General features: G+C 40.4%; 1 protein-coding gene across 1 annotated transcript in view; it reads left to right on the top strand.

Moving 5' to 3' along the window:
* LOC148501567 (putative ATP-dependent RNA helicase DDX60) overlaps positions 1–24,468 on the top strand; it is a 600,786-nt gene that overhangs the window by 466,258 nt on the left and 110,060 nt on the right. The window contains exon 30 of the mRNA XM_088450267.1: positions 1,794–1,994. Coding sequence (XP_088306393.1) covers positions 1,794–1,994 — 201 coding nt within the window. The remainder of the gene's footprint in view (positions 1–1,793; positions 1,995–24,468) is intronic.

Genomic DNA, 24,468 nt, shown 5'->3' on the forward strand with positions numbered 1-24,468 from the left:
TAAAATAATATACTATTACACCAATATATCTAGTGCGTACAATGAATATATTAAACCGTCATATGTGTAAATTAGCTGCAGCAGAGTAAAGGTATGTATCAGGGCGGCTCCAGGGGTCGGAGCACCCTGTGCCGGCCCCTGAGAAGGCGCCCTTACATTGCGCGCGGCAAAGCCGCAAGTGAACAAATTTGGGGGCCCGCATGGCACGCCTAGAAATAACTTCAGGCTGGGGGTAAAGCCCAGCACTCCGTCACTGGCTGGGCTTCCCCCAGCCCTGTCCTGTCAGTGAATGGTTGCCGCGCGCATGCATCCATTCACACTCCGGGGGTCCGGCACTGCCGCACAGCCCACTTCGGCCCGTGGGTGGAACAGCAGGACAGTACTGTCCCGCTGAAATCGGGATGCTGGGGATGGGTGCGCCCTCTACGGGTGGCGCCCCTGTGCGACTGCACTGGTCGAACACCCCTAGAGCCGGCCCCGGTATGTATAGTGCCGCTGCCACATTGAAGATGAGTCAATTTCCATCTTAGATGTTATCTAAGAGCAAGTTATGGATGATATGCCAGTAGTTCTGTAATAGATGAGTAAAGGCTGGTACACACTAGACGATGTCTACAGTGTACCGACATCGTCAGCGACGGGACCCTGCTGATTCCAGCAGCGATGGCGCAATGGTGGCTCCCACTGACACTATTGCCAGGTCTGACAGGCGATGTCGCTGATGACGCGTAGGAGCGTGAATCATCAGCAACATAGTGGGTACACACTGGATGATGTGCCCGATATGTCATCTAATCAGGCAGGATCGAACAGTATATCGTCTTGTGCGTATCCGGCCTAAATTGCAATGTTCAGGTGAGAGTAGCACACAAGAAAGTGGTGTAGATTAGGTTTCCTGTGATTAATGCCGAGTTGCCTGGCAGATTGAACTAGACTAAAGATAGTGAACTGTCCAGCGGGTAATACGCAGCACAATGCCTGTAATGTTATCAGATTGGAGAAAGTAAGTAAAGTTCCCAGACCTTGTATGTAAATGATGGCTATGAGTGGGTCTCTGTGTGCAGCAGCTGATGGACAGACTGTGGGGTCCCATCATGTGTCCCAGTTCTGGTGGTGCCAAACAGGTACTGTAGTGGTAAAAGATTTGCAGACTGTAGAGGTAACCTAGCTGCAAAGGGGTAAGTGGTATTATTGGCTCAGTGTAGCGTAAATTGGTGCCGCGGTATCAGACTGTTGAACTCAAGTGATGTCCAAGCAGCAAAACAGTGTAGCCGACACTGGGCTATGGGGGGCTTGAGAGTAAACCCATGTCAGTGACAGCAGCTTCTAGTTAAACGCAACTCCATGGCGGGCTTTACTGTCTCGCTAGTGTCCAAATGTGGGTGAGTAACTGTAAGCTGTGCTGGACACAGTAGTGGGTCTGCAGTTTTAGAATAAAAGCAGCAGGTGCTCAGAGGCATGAGCTCAACACGTTTCTATATCTAAGGTACTTTCTTCAGGACCATGAGTCACCTCAGAAACAATCAAATAACCGTATACAGTAGTGTTTCCAATTTCATTTATATTCCTAAATCTAGGCTGATTTTGATCAAGATATTTAAATTCCGACACCTTCAATTCACAGTTAAAGATTCCCATCCTGCTTCTTCACTAAGTAAGTGATCATTTAGGTCTTGCTTAGAGAGTCATTTTCTTAGAATATAAAACTCCTCAATTTGCTAAAATTATGTAATGATGTAATATGTCAGTAGAAGTTATTAAAAATGTTTACATTGCTTCTTCTCCACTTCAAGATGTCAGGACGTGCTGGAAGACGGGGCCAAGACCTACTGGGAAGTATATACTTTTTCAATATCCCAATGCCAAAAGTGAAAAGGCTCATGAAGGCCAATGTTCCTCAGCTAAGAGGCCAATTTCCTCTAAACATTTCTTTTATACTACGATTAATGCTACTGGCTACAAAAGCAGATGACAAAGAGGATGCCAAGGCCAAGGTAAGACTTTCTATGTAAGAATCCAGGTGTATTGCTAACTTCCCATAAGATCAGAGACACTGGAATGCAGCACAATTGTAAAATGAATAACATAGAGAGAGATGTATTAACTGGCGATATTGGGGAGGAGTGGTTATCAGCACATATAACGTGTGCTTCTCCCCATGTACTAATGTGGGGTTGGGTGGTAAATGCTATTTGCAGCTGTATCTGCATGCAAAATGCTATAATACAGTGTCACAGCTGCTGCCACTGTAACGTAGCATTGCGCTTGCAGATACACCTACAGTCTCACACAGAATATAGGCATGCTGCATATCATTGTAATCAGCATAAGCTGCTTGTGTGTCCTATTTGCTTTATGAATAAGATGCATTTTAAGGGAATAAGTTGCACAAAAAGATGCTCAGTGCTACCGAGACGCACGGCACTCACTCATTTTGTGTAATGCGACTTGTAGTGCATGGAGGATAGTTGTATGTGGATACATCTGTATGGCAGGAAGTTGTATGAGAGGCAAACTGATGCAAAAGTGAGAGTAACATATGTATTTTGGCAAGATAATGGATAAAATTATAGGCAAACGTATTTCATTTTCATAAAAGTTGCTGTGTAATTAGGTGCATTCTCATAAATAATCTATATAAGGCTAACACTGCTACTCACCACTTTGGGGGGGAAGTATGTTGCTCACCAGCAACCACTAGATGGAGCCTGACAGAGCAATTCAATGTTGCTCCGTTCGGACACACAGCCGCCGGCGCTGACATTTCTGCTAGCAGCCCCCCCCCCCCAGCAACCGAGCAGAATTCACCTAAAACTGACAACTTTCAGTGCTCAAACATGACTTTTTGCATGCGTGACAATGTCCTGTCATTTAGGCTGCTAATTAGTACTTAATATGACTATAACTTCTATCGCTCTATAATCAATGATGAATTGCTAGTGTTGTGCTAAACTAGTTTTGCATAGTCCTGCTTCGTTTTGCTCATACTGCTTAGTAATGAATCAATATAAAGTAGATTGCTGCTGCATTAAGTGTGAGGAAATGACTAGCACTTATTATTTATGACAATGGTATTTTCTGGACTTATTTTAAAACTGCATGTATTGATTTTTTTTTGTTGAACTTTACACTGGACTGTCTATGGACACTGGGACATGGTGGAAAGAAAACAGCAGCAGATCAATTTTAGGTCCAGTAAGTGATGCCCTGTCAGAGGCATAGGACAACCAGGTGGTGCCCCACTTGTCTAGCCATAAACAACTAAGACACATGAATTGGGCAAATAAATATCACAGCTTTACTTTCAAAAAACAACAGAGCCCGTGAAATAAAGTAATAGAAAAGCTCCCCTTATTTAGTCATCACATTTTTCTCTTATTCGACCCACACCACCTGGAAACCAGCCCCTTGCCACATACCACAACTTGGTTGGTTGGGAAACCTGACCAGCCAGCTGCCTTCCTCTTGCCCTTCTTGTTTTAACCCCCCTCAGAATTGATCAGCCCTACTGCCACTGAATGGCTGATGGTATTGCTGAGATGCTAAAGTTAGGATGGCCATGCCTGCCCAACCCTCTTTCTGTCCACATGGGCTCCTATCCCCCTTACTGTGGCTCTGGTGCAATTATAGAACCTTCACCATAGTAATCTAAAGTCCACCCTCCACTACTAAACTTAGAACTTAGAGAATTTACCAATTTACATATATTGCCATTATAAAAATCATTATGTGTTAACACCTTTACTTATCTGATTCCCTTTCTTGCAGACCATACTGTACCTGGTTGATCATATTATTCATGACTATATAGGTTAGTTACTTACTTACAATATTGATATTAGTGCACTCCTACTGTAGGCCTTTGGAGTCCTCACTCTTAAATTGTGCTCAATTCTCACTACAAAGTGGATAATTACAGTTACTGTGCATCAAGTTGTACTCTTTTACCCTTTTTAATCAACACTACTGTATATTGATAACGCTGATCTTAATAGACCCTTTTTCCTCCACAGCTCACATACAGCTGTCAGCCACCAGTTAACACAATGCATTTTACAGCCGGAGAATGATAGGAAACAACAAGACCTGTGTGTTTCCAAAACCACTCTGCCTTTATTTTGGACAGACAGATAATTTTATAGCACTCAAATTAACATAGAGACAAAGAAATCTAGTCTGCACATGTGCAACAAATTTACTTATCTACCTAATTAAAATATATATGAAAATATTTAGCATATTCCAAGCAGTACATACATCATCGGTAGATGGCAGTATTGCCTAACTTATCAATAAATGAATATTAGTACTACTATCTATAGCTATAAATCTATATGACATCACTCAAGTGATTTATTAGCTATGTGTAGTCTTAGAGACAATACATCGTTGGTATAAGGCATTCTCTTGACAACTTACACCATTGTTCTCAATAGGTCCATAGAATCTCTTATCTTTCCTGTCATATAAATCAGAATTGAATACAAAGGATGAATACACTCTACTATAGCCTTAATTGGCCAACATAAGCTATTCTATATGAATACATTCCTAAGAGCTAGAATAGATAGATAAGGAATGAGGCCCTTCTCAGGCACAATGTCTCACACAGAATATCATTTCTTCTTAGCATTTGAACACAAAATGGAGTCATGCTTTAACATGATTCTTCACTTTATCAATTCCCTTTTCTTTGTTCAAATATACACAGTCTTTTGTTCAATTCTATATCCTGTATAACCTGCCTGTCTTTCACATTGATTGGCCCCCCATATTTCACGGCCTAGGAACCCTACTGGGCCCAGGCAATGGGATCAATAATCTTTTAGTGTCACCACCCCATTAGCCAATCCTATCTACATCATGTCTACTGATATATATAAAAAAGAAGAACTATATATATCTATGATTACACACACATTGTTAATCTCTAATAGAACCACACATGAATATAAAATAAGATACTAATCATAAGAAGCAAAATATATCTTAGAGTCCATGTTAAAAGTTGAACACTGTTTGGTCACAATCAAGACATGTAGTAGTTTCTCTGGTTGTCTTGTATGGCACTTTTCATAATAGTAAGTATTTGTTTGGTACTGTTCAGAGCCAATCCAACTGTTGCAGGTTCTTTATAAAACTTTTTATCTTAAAAAGAACAACATTTCAGTGTAAGTATTTTCTTAATCAGTCAAATTAAAACTTCATTAAATGGCTAGTAGCAATAACAGTCCTTTCCCAATTAACTGTAATATTCCCATAAAACAGCCACCTATGCCCTTAAACCAGTGTCCTGGTTTCAGCCATGAGAACCACCTAGAGAACTATTCATCTTCATGATGATCTTTGGCAAACTGATTCTTTAACTCTTTAAATTGGGAAAAGTGGTCTTCAATTGCCTCATCCACTTCATATGTATTATTCATATAATTACAACAGGCGGCTTTTACAATCATACAATTGAGCAATGTTATCTAACAATTTGGCTAAATCTACAGTATAACAAGTGAAAATACTTTCTTTTTTATGCATCACCTATTGACCCATGATATATCTATTAGGTTCCTTGGAACCGCTCTCCTTCTCCTCGGTTGTAGCTTCTGTATATCACTAGGTGATAGAATCTGTATAAAAAGTTATACTATAGGTATTAACTGGCCTAAAGTACAGTTACCATTCCCACCACATAGAAGCCACTTATATACCTTTCGTTCATATAGATACTTTATATTTCCCAGTAACATGTATGGAATATTATGCACTGCTGTTTGAAAGTTTTTCAATGCATGTTTCCCTACTTGTGGGTCTGGGGTTATACCTGTTTGGCCTTGGGATTGTTCACATTTGTGAGTTACATTTAGCCAATTCCACCATTCCTGGCTGTCTCTGCTATCTGTATTCGCATCCCAGTTAGTGATGAAATTCCTACTACCATCATTATTATAATCACAACTAAAAACTTTATAGCCTTGGGTCTGAGTAAAGTTTAAATTAGTATCGGCACAATTTACTTGTCCCAGTCATAAGGGGGTTACTTTTAAACTTACAGTCTCTTCATCTATATTACCATTACCCCACTCTGTGATTATGTAAGTGTTTTTAGTTATGGGTGTTTCAAAACAAAAGTCTGGATCTTGTGCCATAGCAATCATCATAAGAGGCACAGACTGCTGAGCAAATGCCTTACTGAACTGTTCTTCTTTTCCAAAATCAAGGCCTAATAATTCAGTCATATTATGAGTGATTTCTACCCAATTCATGGATGTTGCTGCTATTGGTGAATGTGTGCAAATCCAACAGTTCTTTAGTCTTAGACTTTGGGCTGTTTTGTAATGTGACTGCATAAAAGAATTTGCCCAAGGCTCAGTAAGCTCCCTCTTAGCTCTACTGTCAGTATTTATCTCACATGTACAATTTTGACACCCATCATATCTCATAGGATTAATTATCAGTGACCAAATAAAAGTCACAATAACCACCATTAGCATAGAATAACACATTATACATCCCCGAAGGCCTTTGTCAGTCTTTGTGCCTATGAGGTTATAGCTGTACATAATAATGAATGATTACTGGATAATACTTCCTTTGTAACTTTCTTGCAAATGGGAAGCATGAATCCACAAATCCTTGCCAGCTAATTTTACTGAGGTTACTGTAGTCAACATGACTTGGTAAGGACCTTCGAATCGTGGGTCTAATCTTTTCCTCAGTGTTTCCTTATGACCACTCAGTCCCCAGGCTCCAGATTACAGGTTTTTTTCTAAGAAATTGGAATCTAGAATAGAGGCAGACACCTGGTGGTATATTTTGGTTAGTTCTTACTGCAAGTGAATGACATACTGTGTCAAATCTGCAAGTTCATGCTGCAATTACTGAGGAAAATAACATTCTGTTCTAACTAGAATAGAACTATGTCTGACTGAAAATCCCTAGGTCAGATAGTATACATCCTAGTATCTCCCCTATGAAATGGATACCTCTGTCATTTTAAATTTACTTCTGGTATCTTAAATCTGCATACAACTTTTTGTAACAGTTTCTTTACAATTGTCTTAGCATTTGCTGCCCTACAAGGCCATGGTCAATTTGAAAACAGAGTCGTACATGCCAGAACATACGCATACCCAGAACACTTAAGTAACTTGAAGAAATCAATCTATAATCTCTGGAAGGGATAACATGTCTGTGGGGTACCTTCTTACTGGTACCTTGACCACCTTTCCTGGTTTGTGCAAATCACTGTTTACACATCCTGCAACATAGGCCAGCGTGGCCTGACTGAAGCCTGGGGCTATCCAGCGCTTCTTTGCTATTCTCACCATGGCATCTCTAGACTGGTGAGTGTTTCCATGAAGTGTTTGGGCTAAGACTGGGAACAGTGCACGTGGCAGACAGAGATGGTGCTCAACCATCCATCCATCACCCTGAAGTCATGCACCTAGTCTTTTCCAAGTTTCTACTTCTGTCCGTGGAGCCTGAGCCTGCAACTTTTTAAAAAGTTCCAGGTCCAATGTCTCTGGTCTTATGGCCACCAGTATTAAATGATCAGGTAGGGGTTTTACTGTGGCCTACTTGGCGGCTTGGTACTAAGGCATTCCCTTTTACCTCTGGAGTAATTTCTCTGGTGTGTGCTTCGACCTTATTTAAAAATAAATTTTTAGGCAATTGAAAAGCAGCAAACAAAACTCCAATACAATCTGAATAATCTGTATGCAACTCACCCTTTTTTTTTTTTAAAGTATTCTTTATTGATTTTTCCAGAGTTTCAGCCATAAAATATACATGAAATATATAAATAACAATATAGTTTCTAGTATATTATAAAACAATATAAGTGATATATATAGTTATAATATAACTGTCAACATGTTGAAAGAAAATGACAGAACTACAATTGAACAGTCAACATAGTCAAAATTATATTTTAATAATTCAGTCTAACATTCAGTAATATTACTTAAGACCATTTATGGACTTAGTTTCAGCAAATAACATCAAGGACAAACAAACATAAAACACATTACACTTAAGGAAAGAAAGAGGAGGGGGCATATATCTTAATGAATTTAACAGAATAGAATAGAATTGGCTCCGCCAATTGTAATATTATTGGAGTCCACTAAAAGTCAGTGGAATTAGTAAGAGAGACATATATATTGGTATCTTTAATAATTCAACTAAGATGAAGATAAACGTCTGAGTAAAATCCAGTCCATGTTCTCAAATAATTTGATAATATGATCTTGAGTAGCTTTATCTAGAGTATTGATATATGGTTCCCATTTTTCATAAAATTTTTCCACTCCCTTATTTATATCCGGCATGGTCGACCTTCTGTCATAGTATAACAATTGTAACATTTTATTTTTTACTTCTGCAAGAGTCGGGGATGATCTATTGCTCCAGTGTACTAAAATCACTTTTTTTGCTACCATGACCAGATTAACATTTAAGGGAATTTTAAAATTTTTATATGTACCTAGATCCCATAATTGAAAATTAGCACATAAACAAGCTAATGGATTGGGTGTTAGAGTAAGTGCAAATAGATTATTAATCATTTGAACTACCTTGTTCCAAAATTTTCGTATTTTACCGCATTCCCACATGGAATGGATAAAATTAGCATCAACCTTATAACATTTAGGACAAAAACCTGTTTCCGATTCCACCATGTGTTTACGCTGTGCTGGAGAAATATATGACCTATGAATTGTCCAAAGATGCACTTCCTGTAAATACGATTATTGTAATTTTTTTAAAGTAGGATCTATATAATTTGTTAAATCAGAGAGAGAAGACACTGATGATATGTCCTTCTTCCATGTATTATGTAATGAAACCCACTAAGCAGCGGAATGATTATTAACCAAATGTGCATATAACATATTCATTTTGTAGGGGATATTATTTAATATCTTTAAAAGTGATCGAAGAGAGAGAGTTTCAGTCTCATCATCTGAAGTCGCAGGAATAGTAGCTATGTAATGTCTCGTTTGCAAATACATATAAAAATGTTGCCTTGGTAATTGATATTTTTGCTGTAAATCCACAAAGGACAGGAGAGATCCTCCAGGGTCAAAGACCTTAGTAATGTTTGATAGGCCTTTCTCTCGCCATTGAAGATAATTACTATTAGTCAGTGAAGGAATGAAGGCTGGGTTTCCCCATAAAGGAATGTATGGTGAATGTAAATGATTACTTCTTAATTTCTTATTAATAGAAATCCACAAGTAAAAAGTGTCTTTGAAGAGGATGTTTTGTAAAATAGAAGAAGGGATATCTTTAATGTTGGAGTGTAATAACGCACTAGGGGAGTATGGTGAGAACAATGCTAAATCTAATCGTTTATCTGTGTAATTTCCTTTTTCTAATATCCAATCATTAATATATATAAAAAATATAGAAAGAGAATAGCTCTTAAGATCAGGGAGACCAAATCCTCCCTTGGTTCAAGTACTTGTCATTCTAGCCCGTACTATTCGTGGTCGTTTACCTTGCCATATGAAATACGAAAAACTATTGGTGAGTATTTTAATATCTTTTAGGGAAAAATGAATCGGTAGCATTTGCATCAAATAAAACAACTTTGGGAAGATTATAGACTTTATAACTGCCAATCTACCTAATAATGAAAGAGGTAATGCTTTCCAATTATCTAATAGAGACTTAGATTTAGTTATCATAGGTATATAATTTGCATTATAAAGTTGTGATAAATCTGAAGTAATGTGAACACCTAAATATTTAAGAGTATCTGAGACACCTCGAAAAGATTGTATAAATGGTAAACAGTCAAAATAAGTCTTTGATCTGCAAATAGGCATTACTTCAGTTTTATCTAAATTAATCTTATATCCCGATATAGACCCAAAGAAAGATATGAGATCTATGACTACTGGGAATGAATTACAAGGATTAGACATGAAGAGCAACATATCATCCGCGAAAAGCGCAATTTTCAAAGTGGCATCTCCAATTGAGATTCCCTCCACTTGTGGGGATGCTCTTAATGCTATAGCTAACAGTTCGATCGCTACAGCAAATAGGAGTGGAGAGACGGGGCAGCCTTGTCTTGTTCCTCTATAAATCTCGAATGGTGAGGATATATATCCATTGCAAGAAACCTGTGAAATTGGGTTCATATATAATGTTTTTAATATGTCAATAAAAGACGAAGGAAAGCCAAATCTGATCAATGTTGAGTAGAGATGTTTCCAAATTACAAGGTCAAATGCCTTTTCCGCATCAAAAGAAACTATCATGTGAGGAATAACACATTGGAAAGATCGTAGATGTTGTATTGCAGCCAATACTCTCCTAACATTTACCACCGAATGGCGTCCCATAATAAACCCAGATTGGTCCATATGTATGAGTTGTGGGAGGATATGTTTCAATTTCTCTGCATAAATTTTTTGTTAAGATCTTGTAATCGACATTAAGCAATGATATTGGTCTATAAGATTCCGGGAGTGATAAATATTAAAGTAGAGTGGAGCAGATTTCATACTAATAATATGATTATAAAATGAGATTAGAGTGTCCCCAATTTTTGGTAAAAGAATTTTATAGAATTCAGTCGATAATCCATCTGGGCCAGGGGCTTTAGAAGATTTCAGCTGCTGTACAACTCTGTTGACCTCTTCTAATGTAATTGGTTCTATTATAGTATTCTCTAAATCTGACATGATCTGTGGGAATGAGAGATTATCCCACCAAGAAGGGGCAAAATCATTAGATTCAATTGGGGTATCAGTGTATGATTAGAGGTTGGAATAGAATGATTTCATAACTTCCGTAATCTGACTACTAGAGTTGGTTAGAGAACCATTATCTGTCTGTAATGGGTTGACTACCATTGGTTTTCTTGTTCCCTGCAATAAATTGGTTAACAAATTCCCAGTTTTATTGCCAAATTTATGAATTTATAGTTAAGTAAAAACAGATGTCTATCTCCTTTATTTGTCATGTATTCATCAAAATGAATTTTTGCCTCATTATATATTATTTTAGATCAAGGAGTTGGGTTAGTACTAAATATTTGAAAAGCATCAGTAAGCTTAGTTTGAATATCCAAATATGCCTTTGCTAATCTCTTATTCTCTGCAGAAATATAGGAGATAATATTACCTCCAAGAACTGATTTTTCCGCTTGCCAGAATAATGAAGGATTAGAATCTGCATGAGAGAGATTAGAGTGTTTATAATCCATCCATGCTGTCTCTAATTTATTGTGAAAAGAAATTGACTGCGAGAGATATGTTGGGAATCTCCAATGTCGGTATGGTCCTCTATCTAGAGTTGTCTGGATTACTATCCAAACCAATGCATGGTCAGATAAAACTTAAGATTCAATGTTTGTTTTCAAAACTTGTGGGAAAAGGGAACAGGATAATAAGATATAATCTATTCATGAGAGAGTTTGATGGGCTGCAGAAAGACAAGTATATTCTTTTTCTATGGGATTAATTGCCCTCCAAGCATCTATTAATTGTAGTCTAGACGCTAGAGTAGGTACTCCTAATTTTGGTAGTGATATTGAAGAAGAGGCACTCTATGATCGGTCCAGGAATGGGGATGAGATTAGATTGAAATCACCACAGACTATCATTACATCAGAATTATACATTAGTAGTTTGGTTAAAAGTTTTTGAAAAAAGGACTTCTTTCTTATATACATTTGAAGCATAGACATTACAGATTATATAATTGGTTTTGTTAATACACAGCTCGATTATAACATAATGCCCATCCAGGTCTGCATCCACAGAGACTACAGAAAGAGGAATAGAGCGTTTGGCCAGAATAACAACCCCTCGTGATTTAGAATTAAAGGGAGCCGCTGCTATTATTGCCCACTTAATGTTGCAATTTAGTCGTCTCCTCTATCGTTAAGTGAGTCTCTTGAAGACAAGCAATATCAATTTGCTGCTTGGATAGATACATAAGGATTTTAAGTCTCTTCATCGGGGAGTTTATCCCTCCTACATTCCACTTACCAATCTTAAGCGCCATATTAGCACATAATAATCAGTAAGAATAAATCTTTTATATAAGGAGCCATTACTTGATATACATCCTAATACAATATAGAGTGATGGGGAAGGAAAGTCCATAGGGAAAGAAAAACAGACAAACATAGACAGGGGAAAGACAAAGCATATTATACTCCACTTTGATAATGAAATGAGATGTATTAGGTTTAGAAATATCAAACTAATCAATATTCTCAGCAAAGCATCAAAAATCATAACTTATTGATATTCAATAGGGCTCCACAGAGCTCCGTGCTATAACCCTCTGATATATATATATATATATATATATTTTCCTTTTTTTTTTATATATAAGACAAACAAATAATATGAATCGATCTAGATGTATTCATTCTACTAAAGTGAGTAGATGTAATTTTCCTATATCGAAGTAGAAACTTTTCTAGTGAAATTACATAGAAGTAAAAAAGCATTCAACAATTAGAATATACTCAGCCATTGACTTGAATAAGTTTGTGATAAATCTTCTAGGACTTCAACACCTAAAGAACTTAGTCGTATTGAACCTATCAGGTTCTTTATCATTCAAAACAAGTCGAGAGAATTGGTTAAGATGTGATACGGATAAAATGAGATCAACTTGTTGTAGCAGGAATATCAGATATATCCTGAGAAGTAGCCTCTCTTTCTTCTCGAATATAGACCCTCTCATCTGATGGATTTGTAAAATCCTTGTAAGAGGAACCTTCAAACAATCGAAGTCTGGCTGGATAGATAAGAGCAAATTTACGTTTGTCCGCAGGTAATTGTGAGCATACTGGGGAAAATGCCTTCCGAGCTCTAGACAATTCCACAGAATAATCTTGAAAAAGATAGAGCTTCTTGTTCTCCCAAATGATTGGCATTGTCTTCTTCTTTGAAACCGCCCAAAATGCCTGTTTGTGAAGGTAATTAAGACATCGAAAAAGTACGACTCTTGGTCGCGTATTAGTTGAATCAGTAGTTTGGCCCAGTCTATGAACTCTCTCCACTACTAAGTCACGGCATTCCTCTTCTATACCAAGTATGTTCGGCAATGTATTGCGGACAAAATGAGCCAGTGCTGAACCTTTGATCATTTCCGGAAGACCAACCAGTCTAATGTTATTTCGACGAGACCTGTTTTCTAGGTCATCAATTTTATTCCATAAATGATAGTTATCTTGTTCCAGATTCTTCACTGTATGCTTTAGTTTCAAGACATCTTGGAAAGCTTCTCCCATTCTCTGCTCCGTCACTGTGACCCTGTGAGTTAAATCCTTTAACTGCGACGTAATATCAGAAACAGCTTGGGATAGGAGTGGGCCCATTGTTGCTTTGATTGCTTCCACAACATCATTATAAGTAATAGGAGTATCCAATACATTACGGCTTTGTTTGGAAGACAATGAGTCTTGAGGTAATATTGCTTTCTTGGCTGCAGTTGATGCAGGATCTTTACCGATGCCTGAAGACATTCAGCTCGGCGTTTTTCTTGCCTCTGTTGTTGCGGCTTCAGCGGGGCACATGAAGGAAAATACTTTTCCATAGGAATTAGGCATGTAATAGTATCTTATAGTAATAACAATCAATGAATCTTTAGAAAAGATAGAGTTGCGGGCTAGCAACGGATCCCTGTGTGGGTAATAGTTACTACATCAGAATTATATTCAGGTTGTGGAGTGTAATTTAATTTGAACACCACAAGAATTAGAGAACAGTCGTGTAATATATAATATCAGCAGGTATTTATTAAGACCTGGCCAGTAGTGTCCCAAAAATAAATAGACTGTAAATGTTGGGATCTTATCCAGTGGTTGTGGGGGGATAGCAAGGTGAAAGTAGCTCTTTGGATCTGGATGTGAATTTTTGTCAGAATAACAAAATGGTGGGTGGCACTTTCAATGGTGTTTAGCTGCACCTTATCAGTACCTCTTTTATCAGGGTAGTCCCTCCTGTGATAGAGATGCCTCTACCTGTCTCCCCAGCCCAGCGGTGTTGCACTACCAGCACCGGCGGTGCAGAGCGGCGTTTCTAGATTTCTGTGCATGGCCACGCTCGTTCAGGCCAAAAATCGAGGCCGCGGCTTCACCATCAAGGCTAGGCCGCAAACGGTAATGGCGGGCGGGAGCCTCGGGAGACGGCTCATTCTGTGCAGCAGGCTCCGGGCAACAATCACAGCCCAGGATGATTGCGCACAGGCTGTTTTTTGCCTCTCCCTCCTGCCTTCTACCAGTCACCCGGAGGAGAGCTGATCACCCAGCGTCTTCCTCCGTCCACATCCAAGTCACGCCCCTGCAACTCACTCTTTACATAATAACATAACCTATCATGTTGCATAGATTCAAAACAATCATTGGCATGAGTGAAAAAAATTAAAAAGTAAGGTTGTTTTATTTTCCTATCCCATAGCTATCTCCTGCATTATCATCTGCATCATTATTTTTCCCCTCTTTTTGGACACAGCTGTAATAGAATAGCTGTGTTCAAACCTATACATCCTTTGATAGTGATATTAAATTAATGTTACTCCATACTTGGTGAATCTGGCAGTTAAGTGGTATCTATATTGTTTTTGTTGTCCGTGTGTATAATATAGACACACTAAAGAGTAAATTTAGAATAATAAATACTGTTAAAAAAAATCTTAACTCTTTGGGCTCTACTAACCCAAACCCTTAATCTTTATGTCAGCAGAGTATTAAGTCATAGTAGACCTGTACTGATTATCCCCAGGCCCACCGAGAGCCGCGGCGGGCCCGTATAATAGGGGGCATGGTCTAATCGCTGGAGATGTGGCCACAACCCCTTCCTGGGAAAAAAAGATTTGCAGCACCGCGCGCTGAGGAGTGGGCGCTCTGAGCCCCCTCAGCCCGGAGCAAAGCCTGCTGGGCTGCTGTGAGGGAGGGAGGGGGGGCAGCATCGGACCCGGGCCCCCGCCAGGCCCCTCAGGAAACCCGGGCCCAGGTAATCTGTACCGCCCCCCCCCTTCTTGGCGCTCCTGATTAACCCTTCTCCTGCCTATGTTCTATATGTCATTGTCACTGTCATTATAACTTAATTGCAGACCAATTTTATATTAAGAGTTTTATCATATATGCACCTGAATTTTATTTGTTTTGATGTTCTATATGTGCAGGAACATTTTATTCTGCTGATAACAAGCAAGTAACATCTTAGTGTACATCTTTCAGCTGCTTCAAAAAACAAACAAACATAAAACATTAACTGATAAGGTATTGTCAGGGAGTACATTGGACTCTGAATTTCATTCCTATTTCACAAAACCTATGTTATCTAATTACTAGTCAGTTTGTAAAACTGAACAGCACTATGTGGGATGACCCATTGTTTTTCATCAGTGTCAGTGTGCTTTTCACTGACCCCTCTTTTGGATGACTGAAAATCACCACTTCCAATTTTTTTTTTCTTTTCTTCTTATGTTACATTAAATCTATAATTACAGCTTGTGTCCCACACCATGTAAATGGAATTTTCTCACAGGCATCATCACCTGTCTCAGGGGCATGGTCTATGACTGCAATCCTGCCTACCTACCACCTCCAGCTTTGGCAACTCCCATGTCTCATTGAGCAATGAGATAGACATCAATTCCACCCCTTCTCTTAACTCCACCCCTTCTAATGGGTACCAAATACTTGCTGATTTTTCATTCAGTCAACCACATATTGCAAGCTGGACAATCCTTGGTAATTCTAATTCAGACATACCAACTCAGGAGTAACAAAAACCAATGGCATTTTGACAGAAACCCCACTTGCATTCAATTTTTACTTACATTTTTGGATATATTCTCTGCATTCATGGGTTTCAACTAGGGGTGAGCAGGTTCGGATTTCTGAAATCCGAACCCCCCCGATCCGAGGCAGATCCGAGTCAGGCTCGACTTTTCCCGCCTGACTCGGATCTGAAATCGAGGCAAAACGTCATCATCCCGCCTTCCGGGACTCGCGGGTTTTGGATCCTATAAAAGGTACCCGCGTCGGTGCCATTTTCTCACTCGGCTGTGGACAGTGAAGAGGGAGGGTGGTAGTTATGGCTGGTAGTTATACACTGTGTAGTGTAGTGTAGTGCAGAGTAGTGTTGTACTGTTCTGTGCTGCTTTTGTCCACTACTTCAAAGTCCATAGGGGCTGGCTGTGTTGTGCTGTGCTGCTGTTGTTAATAGGGGCTGTGTCCACTACTTCAAAGTCCATAGGGGCTGGCTGGACTGTGTTGTGCAGTCAGTTCTCCATAGGGGCTGTGTCCACTCCAAAGTCCTGTGCAGTGTCCCAGTCCTAAAGGGGTGCTGTAGTGTTGTCCAGGGGGTGCTCTGTCCATCAGGGGTGCTCCCCCCAAGTGCTAAAAAAATAATATTTTTCTGTGTTTGTGAATTGTGTGCGCAGTAGCCGCACGTGCATCAACAAAGTAGTGCCGAGCATGCGCCTGTGTCATAAGTAAAGGGCCGGCTGGCTTGACCGTTAAAGGGTGATGTAACCCCCAAAGTACACTCCAAACCAAATAACAAAATATTTTTTCTGTGTTTGTGAATTGTGTGCGCAGTAGCCACACGTGCATCAACAAAGGAGCAGCATCAAGCGTGCGCCTGTGTCCCATAAGTAAAGAGCCAGCTGGCTCATTTCTTAAAGGGTGGTGTAACCCACAAAGTGCACTACTCTCCAGCAAAAATAAAAAAATATTTTCTGTGTTTAGCCGCACGTATATATCAAATCGATATAACATAAATGGAGGACCAAACTTTCTCCGATAAAAATAAAATAGAGAAAGATCAAGAACCACTTCCTCCTAGTGCTGAAGCTGCTGCCACTAGTCATGACATAGACGATAACATGCCATCAACGTCGTCTGCCAAGGCCGATGCCCAATGTCATAGTAGAGGGCACATACAATCCCAAATGACAAAGTTCAGGAAAATGACCTTGAAAAAAACATTTAAATCATCTGAAGAGAAACGTAAACTTGCCAATATGCCATTTACGACACGGAGTGGCAAGGAACGGCTAAGGTCGATCCCTAGTATGTTCAAGACTAGTGGTGCAGCTTCACATGACGATGGAAGCCCTCCTCCCACTAAAAAAATCAAAAGAGTTAAGCTGGCAAAAGCACAGCGAAGAACTGTGCTTTCTAAGAAGATATCACAAATCCCCAAGGAGAGTCCAAGTGTGGTGGTGGTTGCGATGCCTGACCTTCCCAGCACTGGACGGGAAGAGGTGGCTCTTTCCACCATTTGCACACCCCCTGCAAGTGCTGAAAGGAGCACCCACAGTCCACTTGCTGATAAGCAAATTGAAGATGTCACTGTTGAAGTACAACTGGATGAGGATACTGGTGTAGCTGGCGCTGAGGAGGAAGTTGGCGAGGAGGATTCTAATGGTGATGTGGTTTGTTTAAATCAGGCTCCGGGGGAGACAGTTGTTGTGCGTGGGATGAAAAAGCCCATCACGGTCATGCCTGGGCAGAAGACCAAACATTCCACCTCTTTGGTCTGGCAATATTTCTATCCAAATCCGGACAACAACTGTCTTGCCATATGTACCATATGTAAAGGTGGAATAAGTAGGCGTAGGGAATTTAACCACCTAGGAACATCCTCCCTTATACAGCACCTGCAGCGTGTTCATAATAAGTTACTGTCAAGTTCAGAAACTTTGGCTAAGACCGTAAGCAGTCCAGGGACACCTAAATCCCGTTGTCCTGTTGTATCCAAGCGCCTGCAAACCACACCGTCAACTCCCTCTTTGTCAATTTCCTCCTTAGTCAGGATCGGAAGTAGTCCTGCAGGCCATGTCACTGGCATGACTGACTCTCCTATCCGGGATTCTTCCGGAGGATCCTGCATTGCTACGCCTCCTGCTGCCGCTGCTGCTGTTGCTGCTGCTGGGAGTCGTTCATCATCCCAGAGAGGAAGTAGGAACACCACTACTTTTACTAAACAATTGACCCTCCAACAGTCCTTAGCGAGGAGGATGAAGTACGACAGCAGTCATCCTGAAGCAAAACGTATAACTGAGGCCTTGACTGCTATGTTGGTGTTAGACGTGCGTCCGTTATCCGCCATTAGTGCAGTGGGATTTAGACAATTGATGGAGGTAGTGTGTCCCCGGTTCCAAATCCCATCTAGATTCCACTTCACTAGGCAAGCGATTCCGAGACTGTACAGAAACGTCAGAAAAAGTGTCCTCAGTGTCCTGAAAATTGCCGTTGTACCCAATGTCCACTTAACCACGGACATGTGGACAAGTGGAACAGGGCAGACTAAGGACTATATGACTGTGACAGCCCACTGGGTAGATGTATCACCTTACGCAGCAACAGCAGCAGCGTCACCAGTAGCAGCATCTCAGAAACGCCAGCTCGTTCCAAGGCAGGCTACGCTGTGTATCACCGGTTTCAGTAAGAGGCACACCGCCGACAACCTCTTAGAGAAACTGAGGGAAATCATCGCCCAGTGGCTTACCCCACTTAGACTCTCCTGGGGATTTGTGATATCTGACAACGCCACCAATATTGTGCGGGCATTACATCTGGGCAAATTCCAGCACGTCCCATGTTTTGCTCACACAATAAACTTGGTGGTGCAGAATTTTCTGAAAAGCGACAGGGGGGTGCAGGAGACGCTTTGGGTGGCCCAAAAAATTTCTGGCCACTTTCGCCATTCAGCGACTGCGTGCCAAAGACTGGAGCGCCAGCAAACACTCTTGAACCTGCCCCGCCATCACCTGAAGCAAGAGGTTGTGACGCGGTGGAACTCAACCCTCTATATGCTTCAGAGGATGGAGGAGCAGCAAAAGGCCATACAAGCCTATACATCAAACCTATGACATAGGCAAAGGAGGGGGTATGCACCTGACTCAAGCGCAGATGAGAATGATTTCCGTGTTGTGCAAGGTTCTCCAGCCCTTCGAACTTGCCACACGTGAAGTCAGTTCAGACACTGCCAGCTTGTCAGGTCATTCCCCTCATCAGGCTTTTGCAGAAGCAGCTGGAGAAAGTGAAGGAGGAGCTAAGATGGAGTGATTCCGCTCGGCATGTGGGACTTGTGGATGAAGCCCTTCATTCGCTTTGCCAGGATTCCAGGGTGGTCAATCTGTTGAAATCAGACCACTACATTTTGGCCACCGTGCTCGATCCTAGGTTTAAAGCCTATGTGGTGTCTCTCTTTCCGGCTGACACAAGCCTGCAGAGGTGCAAAGATCTGCTGGTGAACACACTGTCAGCTGAAGTGGAACATCAACAGCTCCTTCTTCATTTTCTCCCGCAACTGGGGCTGCCAGGAAAAAACTTAGCTATCCTAAGCAACCCGCTGGCGGTGATGCAGGGCAGGCAGGACCAAGTTTGGACATCTGGTCTGGACTGAAGGACCTGGCAACAATTTCTGACATGTCTACTGTCACTGCATATGATACTGTCACCATTGACAGAATGGTGGAGGATTACATCGGTGACAGCATCCAAGTAGGCATGTCAGACAGTCCATACCTGTACTGGCAGGAAAAAGAGGCAATTTGGAGGCCCCTGTACAAACTGGCTCTATTTTACCTGAGTTGCCCCCCCTCCAGTGTGTACTCCGAAAGAGTGTTTAGTGCAGCCGGGAACCTTGTCAGCGAAAGGCGTAGGAGGTTGCTTCCACAGAATGTGGAGAAGATGATGTTCATCAAAATGAATTATCAGCTCTTCCAGGGAGACCAGCCTCCAGAACGTACAGAGGGACCTGTGGTGGTGGATTCCAGTGGGGACGAGTTAATACTCTGTGAGGATGAGGATGTACACACTGTTTTGTGGGGGCCCAAACGAACCAATCATTTCAGCCACAGTTGTGTGGCAGACCCTGGCGCTGAAATGATTGGTTTGTTAAAGTGTGCATGTCCTGTTTATACAACATAAGGGTGGGTGGGAGGGCCCAAGGACAATTCCATCTTGCACCTCTTTTTTTTCTTTGCATTATGTACAGTTTGGGACCTAGTTTTTCAAACTGCCATCCTGTCTGCCACTGCAGTATCACACCTAGATGGGTCACGTGTTTGTGCCGCCCACTCGTGTCGCTTAGCATAGTCATCCAGCTACCTCGGTGCAACCTTTTGGACATAAAAACACTATTGTGAGGTGTGAGGTGTTCAGAATAGACTGGAAATGAGTGGAAATTAAGGTTATTGAGGTTAATAACAGCATAGGAGCAGAAAAACCTACAAATTCTGTGATTTTAGCTGTTTTTATGCTTTTTTTCAAAAAAATACAGATCCAAAACACAAAACCCAGAACCCAAAACTCGGAAGGGTGGTTTTGGCAAAACCAATCCAGATCCAAAACACGAGGAAAGATCCAGATCCAAAACCAAACCACAAAACACGAAAAGTGGCCGGTGCACACCCCTAGTTTCAACATGTTACTATTTTTTTTTCTTAAATCATCAGACATTTTCATTAAACAATCACACACATATTCTGTAATGTGATTTTATTGCTTAATCTCAGTGTCAAATTCAGAGCCGCTTGCTCTGACAGAGCGCTCGCTCTGAATCAGGGCCGGGTTTTTTTTTTTGGAGCGGCCTCCTGGCTGCTCGCATAGCTGTGGGTGACCACCCACAGCTATTGCGAGCGGCCAGGTTGATGGTCGCGATGGTCAAGACCATCGCGACCATCAGGCTTGCGACGAGACCCTTGTGGTAGGGTCTCACCCATCGCAAGCCCCAGAGAGCTTTTGACTCTAACAGAGCCAGAAGCTCTCCACTGACATCACTTGTGATGTCAGTGGGGCCACCCCCAAACGATAGGCGTTCTCATGGGAACGCCTCCGTTTGGGCAGCCACCCCCCTGGCCCACCCACCAAAAGGGGCGAGCTGTCACTCAACATCGACAGCTCACCCCCTTTGGTGCGAGACCCAGAGCGACGGCGTGCCCATCGCTAGCCGGGTATCGCGCATGCGCTGTGCGCCACCATTGACCCGGTTGCGAGCGCTCAGCGCTTGCGACCGGGTCTGAATCAGGCCCTGTGTAACTTCACACACTTCTCTGTATTTCAAGTTCATTAATTTCTTTACCGACTACCATGTGTAAATCACCACTTGACATTTCAACTTTTTACTTGTGAAAGCTCAGTACCCCTCCCTTCAGAATTTCCTAAAGTTAGACTGTCAGAATTCTCAGAAACACACAATAGCAAAATGTCATCATCAATAAAAATAAATTAAAAAAAATCATCACAACTTTGTAAAGCCATTCCCGAACATGTCAGATTAAACTGAGATTTCATAACATACTCTTCACAAATATAAGCATTCTCACATACATACAACAATACCATTACACAGTACATAATTTTTTTTTCTTCAGTACAAATGCATATTCTTACAGCTAGTTGCCTCTGTAACATCAGCCATTTCAGACATTCCATTATTATCAGCAAGCACAAATTAGCTTAATAGAAATTCTCTATATATTTTTACTAGAATAAAAAAAAATTATTATAGCCATCCATAATGCATTCATCCACTCTAAAAACAAAAACAAAAGAAGTACAAGATGCATTCCAAAAACCAAAACAAATTAATACAATACTACTATTAAAAAAAATCTGAAATTGTAAATAGATGTACAGTATGCAAATGGTTTAGTAGTGGCAGTACTTATGAAAATACATTTTGAAAAGAAAACACTTCTTTATATGAAACCCAACATTCCCCTATTATAAGAAATATGGTAATACATTTTCATAAAAACACAAGTTTACCAGTGCACAGATTTGCTGTTACACCTGCATCTCCAGGTGTATTTTAACTGGTTGGAACCCCCTAAGTCTGTCTAATATTTTGATATAATTATCTTAGAACAGTCACTGCTTTTAACCTCAGATCATGGTAAACCACAACTCTGACATATGGTATCTCCTGACACATTACAAAATACGCAATATAGATATCGCCAATCATTAATAGCCTTTCTAAGTCTCTGTGATCTACAGTCATTCTACTGACCAAGGGGCTTTGCACACTGTACAGAGAGTATCATCTGGTGAATTTTTGCAATCCCAGTGTTGGTATTAGGAGTTCCAACTTTTCCTTTTGAAGGTAGTCTCAGTATTGTAAGTGACATTAAAATCCTATACTTGATCTTTGTTCTGCCATTTTCTCTAACTTTCCTATACTCTAGCAATTCCTTGTATCAATCTACAAATCAAGCCTCTGGGTCAGTCCTTTGCACATCACATACCCGTGATGCTTTAATTTTAAATTATTCAGCTTAACCGAGTCAAGGGTGCCCTCTTTAGAGATACCCGCTCACTGAAATAATTTATATCATTCAGCTTACCGAGTCAATGGTGCTCTTATTAAAGATACCCGCTTACTGAAATGATATCCGCATTCCCTTCAAATATTCCTCACCATGGACATACTTTATTATGCCCATGGCTGTCCTGAGAATCTCCACACCCGAGGGATGACTTTTTGTGTTCCTCATACTTAAGTACCTTTAAGTATAGGCCCCCATACATGGTGTGATTCAAAGTTGGTAAAAAGTGTTGTACGATTGCCCTTGAAATTCTTTCCTTGAAATTTTTCATAAGATGTGGTCAAATGGTGTAAGATTGATCATTATGATCATAGGATAAGATGCATAGAAGTGTAACACATTGTACTCAAAAGATTGTAGATCTCTCTGCAAAACCATCTGATCTGCGATCCAACTAGAGGACAACGGGGACACGCATCGGGTCGCAGAAGACACAAAAAACACCTATTTTCATAAGATTGGTCTGTACAACCTGTTGAAACTGTTCATATCAGGTAAAAAATCTTACCGTGTATGGGCACCTAGGTTTTTAACCTGGAACAAATCTGACCCCGTAAGTTTAATTTACTAGATCTAATACTTCTGACCAGAGTCTACCACAAGGTGTTTACTGAGAGGAAAATAGCAACCTACAATGACAATAACACTACCTTTGCTACTGAGAAATATGCTACCTGTTACTTCTCTGAAATATATATATTGGACAACACAATGACCTCCTTGTCTGCTTGCTAATACAGCTGAACAATATACACTGATGATACACATTTAGGTTATACTGTACTTCATACTTTTGCCTGGCTGCATCACTGTGAGTTAGGTTGGTATAATCACAGATTATGTCACATTACAGGATTAAGAAAATATCCTCTAATACCTCCTGATCTGACCAGCGTAACTATTATCATACACTTATAACAGATCTATATCATAACTCTAACATGACTGAATACTACTAGCAGCTAAACAAGTACAATATGTATAGACAAGCTTCCTAATCTTGCTGCCCAGCATTAGTCACAACAGCTGCACTGGATCAGTCTCTATACCATCCATTGAATTACTTTTAAAACAATTTACAGTAGCTTATTCAGTCACAATTTCATTTGCACAATCATTCGCAGAGTCAGAGCAAAAGTAACTCACGGCACAGTTTTAGAGTCTGTGTCCCCGTGTCCTCGTATCTAGATGTCCGTCAACAGGTACAATCTGGGGATCTCGGTGGAATGACGTCCAAAACGCTGATCTTAATAGACCCTTTATCCTCCACAGCTCACATACAGCTGTCAGCCACCAGTTAACACAATGCATTTTATGGCCAGAGAATGAGGGGAAACAACAAGACCTGTGTGTATCCAAAACCACTCTGCCTTTATTTTGGACAGACAGATTATTTTATAGCACTCAAATTAACATAGAGACAAAGAAATCTAGTCTGCACATGTGCAACAAATTTTCTTATCTACCTAATTAAAATATATATGAATATATTTAGCATATTCCAAGCATTACATACATTGTCAGTAGATGGCAGTATTGCCTAACTTATCAATAAATGAATATTAGTACTACTATCTATAGCTATAAATCTATATGACATCTCTCAAGGGATTTATTAGCTATGTGTAGTCTTAGAGACAATACATCGTTGGTATAAGGCATTCTCTTGACAACTTAAACCATTGTTCTCAATAGGACCATAGAATCTCTTATATTTCTTGTCATATAAATCAGAATTGAATACAAAGGATGAATACACTCTACTATAACCTTAATTGGCCAACATAAGCTATTCTATATGAATACATTCCTAAAAGCTAGAATAGATAGATAAGGAATGAGGCCCTTCTCAGGCACAATGTCACACACAGAATATCATTTCTTCTTCGCATTTGAACACAAAATGGAGTAATGCTTTAACATGATTCTTCACTTTATCAATATTGACCAGAGTTCTGAATTTATTTCTGTTGTTTCGTGTATCAACCAGACTTTCACTCTATCACGTCCTCCAATGCTTAGCTCTGTTGCCTCTGGCTGCATTAAAAATAAGATGGAATTGGTACAGGTCTTGCCCACATACCTCAGCCATGTGAAGTGGACTAGGTGGGCAACAACGTCTAAGGGGTATATTTACTAAAG

Source organism: Taudactylus pleione, unplaced genomic scaffold (assembly GCF_031769625.1).
Source record: "Taudactylus pleione unplaced genomic scaffold, aTauple2 ptg000513l, whole genome shotgun sequence".
NCBI classification, from domain to species: Eukaryota; Metazoa; Chordata; class Amphibia; order Anura; family Myobatrachidae; genus Taudactylus; species Taudactylus pleione.